Raw genomic sequence first — 14,850 nt, forward strand, 5'->3', positions numbered from 1 at the left:
ATACATAATATCAAAGAAAGGTATCGATAAAATTTAATTTAAAAGACAAACTATCTTACTTTGAACACTTCATTTTGCTCTTAAGAGTTGCAACATTGTTCTTCATAATAATGAGGCCAGTAGGCTTCATGTTTTTCTAAGTTTTTTGGGCCTCGTTATCTTTTTTTTTTTTTTTTTTTGAGTAAAGAAAATGGTGTGACCAAATGATGTTGGGTTCAGTTTGCATGTTGTTGGTGTTAGCGCTTTAAAAAAAAAAGATTTCAATGGGGGGCAGTTGCCCCATAGACACATTGTAAATCCAGTCTCTGGTTAGTGCTAAGGTAAAAAGTCATGGAACCCAATGACAATACAATAGCCCTCTATACACAACTTCTATTTCAACTCTAACTCGCAATCAAAATAACTACATCAACCATAACAGAGTCGCTTGAACTGAGCCATAACGTTGAAGGGTTTAGTCGTTATGCTAAAATGTACATTTAATTTAAGCTTCTAGAGGAAGAACTATAACACCAAAGCCACACTGAAATACCAAAACAATTAAGCAATTTACCACACTGATATAAGAAGTGAAAATAGCAGCTTATCCGACTTTTGGTTTGAGACCAAGGCGTAGGTGCTAGATGCAATCACACCATCTTATCAGCTTAAGAAAGATCTATGCACCTTGCATGAGAAAACCATCAAAATAAGGGCACTTGCAAACTTAGTAACATAGAAATTGTATTCTTCACTGCGATATAAAGGAAAGAATTTAGCAGACTTACCCCGAGGGCAAATCAATTCGCTTCAACATAAAGGGGTAGTGCATAATGACTTGAAGATGGACTAGGGTCTATCACATTAATAACAATGGGATATCGTTAGAGATATATAATGAATTAGAAATGATTGTATAAAGAGATCAAAGGTAATGCACGCACCATCTAATTGCATCCACAACCAATCTCGTGTGCATATCAAAGCCTCTCGAGTATCAGGAGTCAGTGAACTTCGACAGCTATCAAGCACCCTACCTCCAGCATTGAATGCTGACTCCTGTGCAACAGTTGACATAGGTGTTCCTAGAACATCACGTGCCATCATTGACAAGATTGGATACCTTGGTGTGTGAACTCTCCACCAATTCAATATACTGAAATCACAGTTACGAGGAAAGACTGGCTCATCTAAATATTTTTCCAAGTCTGATATTGCACCTTGACTTTGAGATGTCTCATGGAGGAATTTATCAAAGCCCTTTAGTCTATCTCTACTATCATTACTGCTGCTAGGTAAGCTACAGCCAGGCAAAGCCGAACCCTGATCAATCAAAGTTGAGCAGATAGAGTATGCATTAAAGAGTTCCTTAATACCATCAGACACTTCTTTGATTCGTTCCAAGGCAGTACTGCCATAAATCTGGGAATAGTAATACTCCACCAATTTCATCTTAAATCGGGGATCTAAGATACCCGCCACTGCCAAGGCCAAACTGCACTTGCTCCAATATTTATCAAACTTAGCTTTCATCTTTGCTGCCAATGAGCTAAGAAAATTATTTGGGCTCTTGCACCACTCAATCAGTTGGATGTGAACATGACAAATTTCAGGAAAATATATATTTGCAGTAGGACATTTGTTGCCAGAGAAGACATTAATGATTTCAATAAATAATTTCAAGTAGCCAGTAATGGAAATTGCCCATTCCCACTCTTCATCACTTAAAACAAGATCAGGATCAAGCTCTGGCAAGTGACAGAATGCATTCCTGTATTCTACAGCCGTCTCAAGCATTATGTATGTTGAATTCCATCGGAGAGGACAATCAAGAACTAAGCTCTTCTGGCTGTTGATTCCAGTTTGCTGGGCAATCTCATTGAACTTCCCACGTATTGATTGTGAACTTTTAACATATCTAACAGTTTCTCGAATCTTTTGGATCACCCCTTGGAGAGCTTCCATGATATCTTGAACAATTGAATTTAGAACATGTGCAGCTGAGCGCACATCTAATAATTGACCATTGCTTAGACGAGGCTTGTTTTCAGAGATCTGCTCTTTTATTCTCAGGATATTATCATCATTAGTAGAACAATCATCAAAGGTCATGGCAAACAACTTACTCTCTATGTCCCATTCCATCAGACATTTGATAATTACTTCAGAAAGCATGTCTTCAGTATGAGAAGCATCAAGTGTGACAAAATTAAGAATCTTCTTTTGTAGTTTCCAGTCATCATCAACATAATGTGCTGTCAAGCATAAGTAACTAGAGTTCTCGGGTGAAGACCACATTTCAACAGAAAGGTTAATTCTGCATTGCAATTTACGTAACATATCATAAACTTTCTGTTTCTCCCTCCCATAAATTTCCATACAAGACAACTCAATGGTGCTATTTGGAGCAACATCAAACAATGGCTGCAGATTCTTGACAAATACCTTGAATCCAACGTGCTCAACCATGGCCAGAGGGTAGCCATGTAATATAATCATGCGGGCAAGATCTAACCGACTCCGATCTTGATCGAATCGGCTGCTTCCAAGGTTGAAAACTTCATCCTTTCTCTGATCCTGTTCATACTTGACAATCGTGGGCTTAATATAATCCTCTTTTTTTTGCCCTTCATCATAACTGATATTTGCAATGGTAAGGGTGCTATCCTTTTTCCTTCTCTTTGCTGCAAGTAGTTGGGAAACATCATAGTTAGATCTTTTCAAGCACCGCATTAAGTGATTTCTCAGATGGGTTGTTCCACTATTACTTGATCCACTTAATCTCTTGTTACAATGAACACAAACTGCATAACAAATGTCAGCTTTCCTAACCCTTTCAAAGTGGTTCCATACAACAGAAGTCAACCTCTTTGGTTTCTTAGTAGCTGATTCATTAGCAACTTCCATCGCATAGGCTTCAGATGAACCAAAGTCTGCATATTAAATGTGAAGTCATATGACAAAATAGTTGCCTTTTTGAAATAAAGAAAATACATATTAATTCACAACATAAATTCAGGACATGAATCATCAAAAACACAACAAAGGAATTGTTGAACATTATCAATTAATCCTGAAATGCAATCATAATTATGACATTGGGTCTTAATGAACATTAAGATTAAATATCAATAATAAGTTAGTGAATAAGCACAAGCAAAATAGGACAAAATGCCATGTTTTATTCTCCAAGCTGTTGCAACATGCAAATTGGTGTTGCCTTAATAGCATTTGAGTTGCCTTCAATCTTGCAGAAGCAGTGATATATTGCAAATTTGCAACTAGGATTGGTAGGAGCAGAAAAAAAAAAAAAGAAAAGAGAAACTGTAAGAGAGTACAGAAAATAAACAAAACCGAAGGAGAGAAGTTATATGAAATGAATTCAAAATCGAATTGTTCAGATTGTAAACAAGTGATATCCAGAGAAACCATGATTTTACAATAAGAGAATTTCTGAACCATGATTTATCCAAAAAAAAAAAAAATCAATGGACATATTGGCAAAGTCATACAGAATTATGTCATTTCCAGATGGAATGATGGGTAAGCCACTTTATCTCTACATAAAAAGACCCTGACCACAGTGACATTTGAGGATATGGAACAAAGAGAAGTATCAAAGAGGAGGGTAATAACAACATGCCAAAGGAAGAGCTTACAATAACAGCATTAACTAAACATCCAGCACATACCAACCGAACTGAAACTTCTATAGTTTCCCATACAATTGAAAACCATTAAACTTACTGAATTAAAAGAAAAGCTCAAAAAATTCCAATTAATTGGGGAAATATTATTTTCCCAATAACATGTTTTCATTGTAATCTATAGATTGATATTAAGACAAACAGGCAAATCTCCTTTTTTTTTTTTCCTTTCTCACAATGATATAAATATGGCCAGTTAATCACAATAAAAAACAACATTAAAAAGTCCACCTAAAAGGGGAAAAAAAAAGCAACGCTTACAAAAGCAAACTTTTAGCCAAATTCCCAAAAGAAAAAGTAGTTTTGTTGATGGAAAAAAAAAACGTCAATTTAAATTCTCTAAATTATCATTCCAAACAAATGGTATTATAAAAATCAACCAATGAAATATTAGAAATGCAACAAAAACCCAACAAATATAAATGTAAAAAGCCACCAAATTCACCCTCAATTCTCAATAAACAATTCTCACTCAATTCAAGATAAACAATTCTCTAAGGAAACCAAACTTTTAATTGAATTCATTTGAGAAAGGTTCTTCTAACGAATTAAACATAGATATAGCAAAACCCCAACAAAATTAAATGCTAAAAAACACCAAAATCACACTCAATTCAGATGAATAATTCTTAAAAAAAAGCTTTTTAAATAAAAAAACCCATCAAGAAAAAATGATTGTTTAACCAAATACCCAAACGAGTCTAATCAAAATTCCCATAACTAAAACACATAATAATAAACCCAGCAAAAAGAAAATCATACCCAGATTGTCTAACAGAGAAAAAGCTTGGCTCCACAGGCGGGTCCGATCGGAGGATCCGAGAAGGTATTAGGGTTTGGATTTTGTTGATCACAGAAAAAAAATTAAAAAAAAAAAAAAAACTGAGAAGGAGTGACTGGATCCGAGTTTGGATTGTGGAGGAGAATTTGGGTCAAGATCCGAAGAAGAGTTTGGGTGGTCAAAATTGCTAAGAGAATTTTTTTTTTTTTAATAATTGGATATTTTTATGGTACCAATCAGAGAGAAGGAAAAGGATGAAATGGACCGGGCTAGAATTTGGATCCGGTTTTGGGTTAGGTTCATTGTGACGTGTCATGGCGGGTTGGTTACGTTTGGTTTGACCCTTTTGAGTTTCTCTTTCATTTCTAATTTTCTACATTCAATTCATTTTAAATTGAATTTTTATTTTAGTTGGATTTATTTATATAATTATTTTTAAAAATTGATATTTTATAAATTTAGAGTTTAAAACATAATTCAGTAATTTTTTTTATCCATTAACTGTGATTTTTATAAAAAAAAAATTTTGAGTTGGTGTTTAATTACTATTTAAGTATTGAATTTTTATTTTGTACCATCAAACTATTGAAATTTATTTTTGTGGAACACAGAAGCCATGTCTAATACGTAAGATTTCATAGTTTTTGTGGACAGTTATATCATTTATTAATAAAATATTAAAATTTTAATTTTAATAATTTTAAATATAAAAAAATTCTTTTTTTATTGACAAATATTTGACTCTTTGTTATTTATTATTATTTATTATTATGACTTTAGGATCTAAAAAGAGGGCTCGTGCCCTAAAACGAAATCTAAAACCATTTACAACGATCATTTAATTATCCAGGCGTTCTAAATAGCTTCGAAGGAAGAGTTTTCTTTTTGGCTAAAATATCTTCCATCACCCCACCCAGAATCCGTTATCTTCAAAGTTTCCTTAGATTTAAGCTTCAAGTGATCCGATAGTTCATCAATTTCTTCCTTATTCCTATGCAATCTTTATCGTAAAACACCATGGGAGTATTGAAGTAACTGAACATCTTCAAACAATTTTGTATCAATTTCTTTGGTCAGAAAGCGAACAACTACCGATCTTCTTGGCCTCAAAACAAAGAATGTTGATACTATTCTTTTCGGGGATATTGTTTCAGAGTGGGGTAAGCTATGGTTGACATTTTCTGCATATGATGCTAATTGTTGATGGTGTTTTGGGTTGATAGGATTGATGGTGATTGGGAGACCATATGAAAGATTATTTGGCCTTGCAATAGTAAAATATGGTCAGGATGTCGGAATTGATTCTCTTAGATGTATTCTGACGTTTTAGTCAATTACGTATTTAAAATTTTTTTTAAGAAAAAAAAAACAACAAAGTGTTTTAAGAAAGTTTAAAGGAGAAGGTTCAAATTTCTTATTGTATTTGAATTTTTTTTTATTTTATATATGAAATAAAGAAAAATGATATTATTTTAATTATTGATAGTTGATGATAAATTCATGTAAAATTTAAAAAAGAATCACAAGAATGAGTATGAACTGCATTCAATGATTTTAAGTTAATTAAATTACTTCTAATGATTTTAAGTAAGTTAAAAATCACTTAATTAATTGTAAAATAATATTTTAATGAAATGTTAATGAAAATAGTTAAGCATGTTCTTATTAGGCAAGAGCAAGTCCATTTGTGATGAAGTCATCAACTTTCTTTACTCAGTGATGTAATAATCAAATGTATATTAATTTGATGAACATAAGAATTAATCTTGTTAATTGAATGAATAAATATAATAAAAATAATTCGTGGACCTTACCAACTTAACGTGGTCACACAAATTATAAATAATATTTATACATAATTGCATATATATATTTATATATATGTAATTATCATTATCAACATTAGTAATCTATATTATTCATTATCAACATTAACAGTTAACGTCTTAGATAACCGAAAATGGTCAACAAATTCAGAATACACTTCCTTTAAAGCCTCTTTGGAGATGAAAGTCCGTTAACGCACCAAATGCACCATTTTAACCACTCTTATCCCTGTAAACAATATCCAAAATATTTTGTATAGCACTGCTGCCTGGAAGAATCATTGGATATTGTTTATAGGCTTGAGAAGAATGCATCTTGGCTTCACCGGAGCCGTTGGTTGATGAACAATCTTGCTGATGCATCAGCTTTCAGCCTTTCATTCATAATATCATCAAGGTCTCACCCTTTGGTTTTTCTTGTTTTCTATTTCTTTTTTAGACATGCGCACGCTCAAACCCAGACATCCAAACGTGCCTGACAGGCATGTTGACACAAGTTGGAAGCTAACAGGATTTGGTTTTATGGGTGGCGGAATTCGGTGGTTTTGTTGGATTTGACTTGTGGGTTATGGGTTGCTTGTTTTCTATGTAGGTTTTAATTATATTCAATTAATGTTTTGTTTTCAAGGACTAATTATTTGGAGCTTAAATGGAGGGTATTAATGATTTTATTTATACTCCAAATTGTTCATTGATTTGTTTTTTCAGAGGTATTTTGTTGGTCAAGAACAGGTGACAGACAAGCAACAAGAATAAGAGCCAGATATTTGAAAACGGTCTTAATACAAGAAGTGGGATACTTTGATTTGCATGTTACACGCCGGCTGAAGTTATCACAAATGTTTTAAAAGATAGTCTAGTAATCCAAGATGTTCTCAGTGAAAAGGATTTTTTTTTTTTTTTTTGTAAATTTGATTGATAATTTCGCTATACAAAACAAAAATGGTAAGGGATATTTTTTTTATGCAGCTGCCAAATTTTCTCATGCATGTTGCAGTATTTGCTGGGTGCTACGCGGTAGCTTTGAAAATGCTAGAAACTAGCAATAGTGGGATTTCTTTTGCTGTTCGTTTGGTGATTCCCAGTTTAATGCATGGAAGAGGGTTGATGGGAATAGCGAACAGGCAATATCTTCTATAAGAGCAGTTTATTCCTTTGTTGGTGAAAGCAAGACCATTGCAGAATTTATCTCTGCAGCTTTGCAAGGGTCTATGAAGTTGGGGTTAACCCGCAGGGCTTGGCTAAAGGTCTGGCAATTGGAAGCAGCGGGGGTGGTTATTGACATCTGGTCTTTCATGTCTTACTAAGGCAGCAGGATGGTCATGCACCATGGTGCTCCAGGAGGAACGTACTGTTTTCATTGTTGTTGCCGCCATAGCCATTGAAGGCCTAAGCAATATCCAGTGATTCTACCAGAATATGGCAGCAGTGCTCCATCATCTCAGGACTAAACTTTGGTAGATCATTACTTACTTTTCATCTTAAACTCTCTAAAAAATACGTAATGTCCTGTTTAGGAAGAAAAATGGGCATAGCTAGTGAAACCCATTAGTATAAAACCAAGTCGCTCAATGGAAAGCTGTGCCTGAGTCTTTGCCTTCAACAAGTATTCTGCAGTTGTTTTCTCTTGAGCAATGCTTAAGTGGATAAAGGCCCTTTGCACGAACCAAAATTTAGGAGCTTATGGAAACCAGTTACCATGATAATGTTTCCAACTCGATATCTATAAAGGTCTGAAGAATATATATATATATATATATATATAAATTATGAGAAAAGATGTCATAATATTAAAAACAATTAGCTTATAACTTATTACTTTATAAGATAATATGATAACAGAATGACAAATAGCTATTTTTCAAACCAATGATACTTCACCAAATTGATAATTTTATTTCTTCCGTAATTTTCTTTGAGACTAAGTGGGAGAAGCAAATCTACGTATGCATTTGAACAACAAGAGGAAAATACAAATTATCTTGATAAGTTGTAACAACTTCATAGTACCGCCGAACCCTTACATCGAAAACGACTAACTCAACTATTTTCTCCTTTAGCTTCTTCTTTTCCTTTTCTAGAAAATTCTAAGGGTAAGCACCTTTGGAATCATAGACATCTTTTACCAATTTTCTATCGTTTCCTTTCGAAGGAAGGAACTCATAATATGCCATATTGGGTAGAACAAAGAAGGCTTGCATAGGGATTCCATATTGATTCCGAAATAGCATTAGCAGCAGGCATAGTTCGGAGGGACCAGTGGAATACCACCACTAAAAAATTTTGAGGATATATAGTGCCATTGCACTTATGAAAATATCATCTATGTATTTTGTTTTGGGCCAAAGTTTTCTAATAATCCCTTCCTATGATTCACAACTGCATGCACTTTCTATTGAATCTGTCATATTTGGGTTGGTTTGGTAGAGCATTAAGGACAAAACATTTCTGCAGCTAAGATTAGTGACCCAGTCACTGAGCTTACCAGTTCAAACGTGTCGCATAACTCTCTCTGGTTGTTTTCTAAAAACCTCATGGCTTGATCTAGAACTGAAGAAAAAATGGTCCCAATCCTGATAATTTCATCCCTTTTTAAGAGTCCAAAAAGGAATTGGCTGTCCAAGTAGAAGGTGTTAACATAGGACTAGAATAAAGAGTAGAGAGCTTTGCAAAATCAGCGCACGTGAAGCAGATTGACGAGACTGTTCTTGCTTTCAAACCTGATGGAGTTTGAATGTCTCCTTTAAAAAATTAAAATTACATTCCTTTACTTTGACTTAAGCAATGCATCTATAAATCTGCAAATATATATACAAGTATATGCATCAGTCAACCCATTTGCGTCTCTATAAGTTTGAGTCAAAATGGACAAGTGTTTCCAAGGTCTAGCTTCCTTTCTATTACACCAGTTTAAAGCAATCAAAATCAGATTCAGTCATTAGCTGGACACCAACATCCGTGCCATATCCAGATGTTTAATAACTTCATCTCCAATGAAATGGTTAGCAAATCTTTAAAACAACGTCTTTTATCATAGAGAAAAACTTGAGTGATTTCGTGAAAAAAAGTGTGATCACGAAATGACGAAAATAAACAGATGTTCAAACGAATGGCCAAAAACTTATGATTTCTTGGTTGATTGATTGAATTTGAGATTGGTTGAGTGATCTTCAAAGAAACGGTCCTTGAAACTTAATGTTTCTCTGGACACCGGACTTAATGTTCTTCTGGACACTGGTTTGATTTTAAGAGATGAATTGATAATTTAGAACTTGGAAGAGACAGCCATCAATCTTGGAAGCTTGAAAATCTTTGAAGAGGCTAGGTCTTCTTTTATTTGGGATTGCTTTCCAAATGTCTAGGAAGTTTCTATTTATAGTGTTTAGGTGATATTATGTAAGAGAGTTTCAAGAAAACTTAATTACCTTGATTTTATCTTTAATTATTTTAAATTAATTAAAGATAATATTAAAGATGACTCATGGACAAAATTTAATTGGATAACCCACGAGTTTTTGAATTTTAATTGGTCAAACTATGTATTTTCATCTTAATTTATTAAGTAATTTAATAAATTTCAATAAAATGTATTAAATCAACTAAACATTTAATTTAATTGATTAAAATGTTTTCACCAAAATTTTGATATCAACAAATGCCTCCACTCCAAGACATGGATGTGTGAGTTGGCCACGCACTAAAGCTGTTTTGGCAACTAGCTGACCTCCAACATGTGATTTTTGGAATATGTTTGTCTCATCTTTTGGTCACTAATCTAGCACAAAATCAAATTATTGTCATCAAGCAAAACAGAAAACTCTCTTTGCCGAAGCAGAGGTTTTTCCTGTCGGGATCGAAAAAACTTCATAGACTAGCCCAAAAAATGCTAAACAAGTAGACGCACGATGTGACTTCCCAAAATACTTCCCTAACGAGGGGCCGAACCAATCTCCACTCAAAAAACTTGGAAAGCTTTTGATGCATAAGGGTGTTAGGAAAACGGGGTCCAACCTTGATTTTGGATCAATCAAAGGTCATGGGCCTTGGTTTTTATTTTTACATAGTGCCCTAATTACTTAATAACAAGAGGGAGCTGTTTTAAGGTGGTGTCAAAAATCAAGAAGAGAAACAAGAAAAACCAAAAAAAATAAAGAGAAAAAAAAAAAGAGAGAATTAGTTGAACAGAGGTCGATATGTGGTCCGATTGAGCTAAAACTTTATTAGCAGATTTATGATTCAGAGTTCTACATTCTGAACGGTAAAGATCGAGTTTAAAGCTCTCTAGGAACAAATCTAGAGTATATTTGTTAAGTCACCTATTTGGTGAGATTTTTTCAATTGTCTCTCTAGCTGTTAATTAGCTTTAGTTTTAGTTAGAGAAGAACTTTTTATAACCATTATTTGATAGTGTAGATTTTTCTGGTGGTTCGTGATTTTTTTTCTCTACACTTGAGGATTTTTCACGTAAATCTTGATGTGCTTTATTTTTTCTGCGTTGTTGATTGTTGTTTATTACTATAGGTTTATTGCGATATATTATTTTTGTATTGTTGTATTTATTGCTTAGGCCCAACAACTAGTATCAGAGTGAGAGTTATTTTGAGACAACAATACAGATACAACTCAAGATAGAAGTAAATTTTATTTGAGATCATAAAAAGTGATACAGATTTCATGATAAAATTGACAGCATTAAATTATTCAATTTGAAAGCCTATGATAGAAGATCATTTATACTGTAAAGATTTGTATGAGCCAATATTAGGTAATTCGACTAAATCAACAGATATAAAAAATAAAAACTAGATGGAGTTAAGCAAAAAGACGCTAGTTACAATCAAAAAATTAGTTGATATCAGCATGTTTCATCATATAGCGCAGAAGGCAGATGCCCATATTGTTTGAAAAAAATTGACAGCATTGTATGAGAGAAAAACAAGTATGAATAAAGTTATGCTTGTTAAAAAGTTTGTAACTTTATAGTACAGGGATGGACAATCTATTATAAAATACTTGAGTAATTTTTAAGATATATTTAATCAGATGACTACTATGGAGCTTAAAATGGATTATGAAATAAAAACGTTGTTTCTTTTGGGTTCATTGTCAGACAGTTGAAATACTCTAATTGTCACTGTTCTTAATTCAGGTTCTAATTATAAGGTGATATTGGAAATAGTAAAAGACAGTATGCTTAATGAAAAAACAAGATAAAAAGATGTAGACCCTGGGAATCAAGTTTTGATCACAAAGAACAAGGGTAAAAATATTGATAGAGGTCAGAATTCAAAAGGTTGTATTAAGTCTAAACATATATCCAAGTCTAGAGATAAAGTGAAGTATTTTCATTGTGGTAAAGTAGGTCATAAAAACAACACTATAAAATCTTGAAGCAATAGCAAAAATATGAGAAAGATAAGAGTTCAGATGATGGCAATGTTGCAACAATGAATTCAAATAGTGATGTAATTACTTTAATTTGTACACATGGTGATTGTAATCTTGTTGGTGATCCCGGCATTGAATGGATAGTTGATATAGGAACGGTATATCATTGTGTTTTTAAGAGAGAGTTGTTTATAACTTACAAAGTAAGAGATTTTGGTTGCACCAAGATGGAAAACAAAAGTATGTCATAGATTGTTGAAATTGATGATATTATTGTACAAACTAGTACAGGTTACATATTGACTTTGAAGGATGTTAGACACATTTCAGATATGAGAATGAACTTATTTGCTATTAATATCTTTGATAAATAGGGATATGAGAGTCGACAAAAGAATAGGCAGTAGAAGCTTCTTAAAGGATCTATAATAGTTGCAAGAGAAAAACTATGCTACATAATGTATAAGATTTGGATGCAATTAATGGCAACTAAGTAAATACTGTTGATGATGATGCTTCAACAAACTTGTGGCATAACAGGTTGGTACACATAAGTGAGAAAAAGTTACAAGTTTTGATAAGGTAGTCTCTCATTTCTTTGACCAAAGGTATGTCTCTTGATTTATGTAATTATTGTTTGTTTGGTAAGCATCGTATGATTTCTTTTTGTAAGAGTTCTCAGAGAAAAAAATAGATTGGAATTGATTTATTTTGACGTATGCGATTCCATTGAGGTTAAGTCATTAGGTGGTAGTAGGTATTTTGTTATTTTTATTGATGATGCTTCACATAAGACTTGGGTGTATATGTTAAAAAAAAAAAGTCAGGTATTACAATATTTTCAAAAATTTCATGTCATGGTGAAAAAGATGATAAGATTACCTTTGAAGTGTATTCGGACTCATAATGGTAGAGAATACACATTTAAAGATTTAAAAAGTACTGTTTAAAGTATAGAATCAGATATGAGATGACAGAACTTGAAACACTGTAACATAATGGTGTAGCTGAAAGGATGAACTACATTATGAAAAAAGTCAGATGTATATTAAGGATGGCAAAATTATCAAAGTTATTATGGGGTGAAGCAATCAACATAGCTTTTTATTTGCTTAACAGATTACCATCAATTCTTTTGGGCTTTGACATTCTAGAAAGAGTGTGGACAGAAAAAGATGCCTCATAATCTCACTTGAAAGTTTTTGAATGTAAAGCATTCATGCATATGCCGAAAAAGTAAAAGTCAAAGCTTGACAGTAAAGCCACACAATGTGTGTTTGTAAGATATGATGATGAAAATTTTGGTTACAAGGTATAGGATCCAGTAAAGAGCAAGATAGTCAGAAGCAGAGATATGGTCTTCCATGAAAAAAAATCCATAGTAAACTTTGAGAAAAATGAAAAGACTACACGGGTTACTATTGAATATGATGTTTTAATACCGACAAGGGTTTCATAAGAAAAAGCCATATACGATGGAAATAAGCAAGAAACAAAACTTGAAGATATGAATGAGCTAGTCACAATTAGTGATAAGCTAGATGCAATCAATTTTGAGCAAAAAGAGCAATCTTATCTACCTGAAAGTGTTGAGCAAGAGAAGTTATCTTCGGCATCAGGTGATGTAAAGTCTTAGTCTAAGAGATTTACTAGAGAGCGTAAGTTATCTATCAAGTATCTAAGTTTAGATTTTATTTTAGTTACCAGTAAGGGAGAGCCAGAGAGCTTCCAAGATGTGCAGGCTACTCTGGATAGAGAGCACTAGTTAAAAATAATAAAAAAAGAAACGAAGTCATTGTGAAAAAATGATACTTATAATCTTGTTAAACTTTCAAAAGAAAAAAGGCTATTGAAGAATAAATAGGTGTTCAAGTTGAAAAAAAGATTGTGACAAACTAGTGAGGTACAAAGCTTGTTTGGTGGTAAAAGGTTTTTCTCAGAAATCAGGCATCGATTTTGATAAGATCTTTGCCCCAGTTGTGAAGATGAGTTCCTTTCGAATGGTACTAGGATTAGCAGCTGGTTTGAAGTTTGATCTTGAGTAACTTGATGTTAAAACTACATTCTTATATGATGACTTGCAAGAAGACATTTATATGAATCGGCCTGAGGGTTTTGAAGTGAAAGAGAAATAGCACTTAGTTTGTAAATTGAAGAAAAGCTTATATGGCTTGAAACAAGCTCCGCGACAGTGGTATAAGAAGTTTGATTATTTTATGGTGAGTCATAACTATAAAAAAATAGCAGAGGATCCTTGTGTGTATGTCAAAAAATTCTCTTATGGTAATTTTATTATTCTCTTATTATATATTGATGATATGTTGATTATGAGACAAGATGCTAGTATAATTTGCAGGTTGAAAGAATAATTTTTTAAGTCTTTTGACATGAAGAATTTAGGTTCAGTAAAGCAGATTCTCTATATGAACATTATTCGAGAAAGCTGAAAAGCTGTGGTTGTCACAGAAAAAGTATATTGAATGAGTGCTTCATAGATCCAACATGCAACATGCTAAATTAGTTAGTAGTCTATTTGTCAATCATTTTCATTTGAGTAAGAAATATTGTTCGGTGTTTATGAAAGAGCAACTAGCTATGTCTAGTATTCATTATTCTTCTGCAGTCCGTTCTTTAATGTATCTTATAATTTGTATATGGTCTGACATTACTCATGCAGTTAGTGTAGTAAGTAGATTTCTTTCTAATCCGAAAAAAGTTTACTGGGAATCAATGAAATGGATTTTCAAATATTTGAAGGGCACCTCAAAAATGTGCTTGAGTTATGGAGTTTCACAACCAATTCTAGAAGGGTTTACTGACGCTGACATGACAGGTGATCTTAATGGTAAAAAATTTATCTCAGGATATTTGTTCACTTTTATAAGAAGAGTTGTGTTTGATAGTCTAAGTTACAAAAATATGTTACTTTGTCAACTACAGAGGCTAAGTATATTGCAACAATCGAAGCAAGTAAAGAAATATTTTGGATGAAACATTTTTTTCTTGAATTTGGGTCAAATCAAAAAGAGTATATAGTGTTTTGTGATAGCCAAAGTGTTTTAGATTTAAGTAAGAATGTCATGTACCATACTAAAACAAAGCACATTGATTTTAGATATCATTGATTACGTTCAGTGATTGAGGAACAACATATGCTGTTATAAAAAGT

The 14,850-nt window shown here is 32.9% G+C and overlaps 1 protein-coding gene across 2 annotated transcripts; it reads right to left on the reverse strand.

The window, feature by feature from the left end:
- Window positions 1–341: 341 nt before the first annotated feature.
- On the reverse strand, window positions 342–4,647 carry LOC111275966 (zinc finger BED domain-containing protein RICESLEEPER 1-like). 2 transcript variants are annotated; one of them, XM_089754449.1, is made up of 4 exons: window positions 4,449–4,647; window positions 924–2,912; window positions 768–835; window positions 342–658 (listed from the first exon to the last, which is right to left on the reverse strand). In XM_089754449.1, the coding sequence occupies exons 2-3, from the start codon at window positions 2,884–2,886 to the stop codon at window positions 780–782; spliced, it is 2,019 nt and encodes a 672-aa protein (XP_089610575.1). In that variant the 5' UTR covers window positions 2,887–2,912; window positions 4,449–4,647; the 3' UTR covers window positions 342–658; window positions 768–779. The 2 variants fall into 2 exon arrangements, with proteins under 2 accessions (XP_089610575.1, XP_022717363.2); XM_022861628.2 differs by having other exon boundaries at window positions 342–666.
- Window positions 4,648–14,850: the final 10,203 nt, after the last annotated feature.

The sequence above is a fragment of the Durio zibethinus genome, chromosome 25 (assembly GCF_047325235.1).
Source record: "Durio zibethinus cultivar Kanyao isolate XHJ-2024 chromosome 25, ASM4732523v1, whole genome shotgun sequence".
In the NCBI taxonomy this organism is placed as follows: domain Eukaryota; kingdom Viridiplantae; phylum Streptophyta; class Magnoliopsida; order Malvales; family Malvaceae; genus Durio; species Durio zibethinus.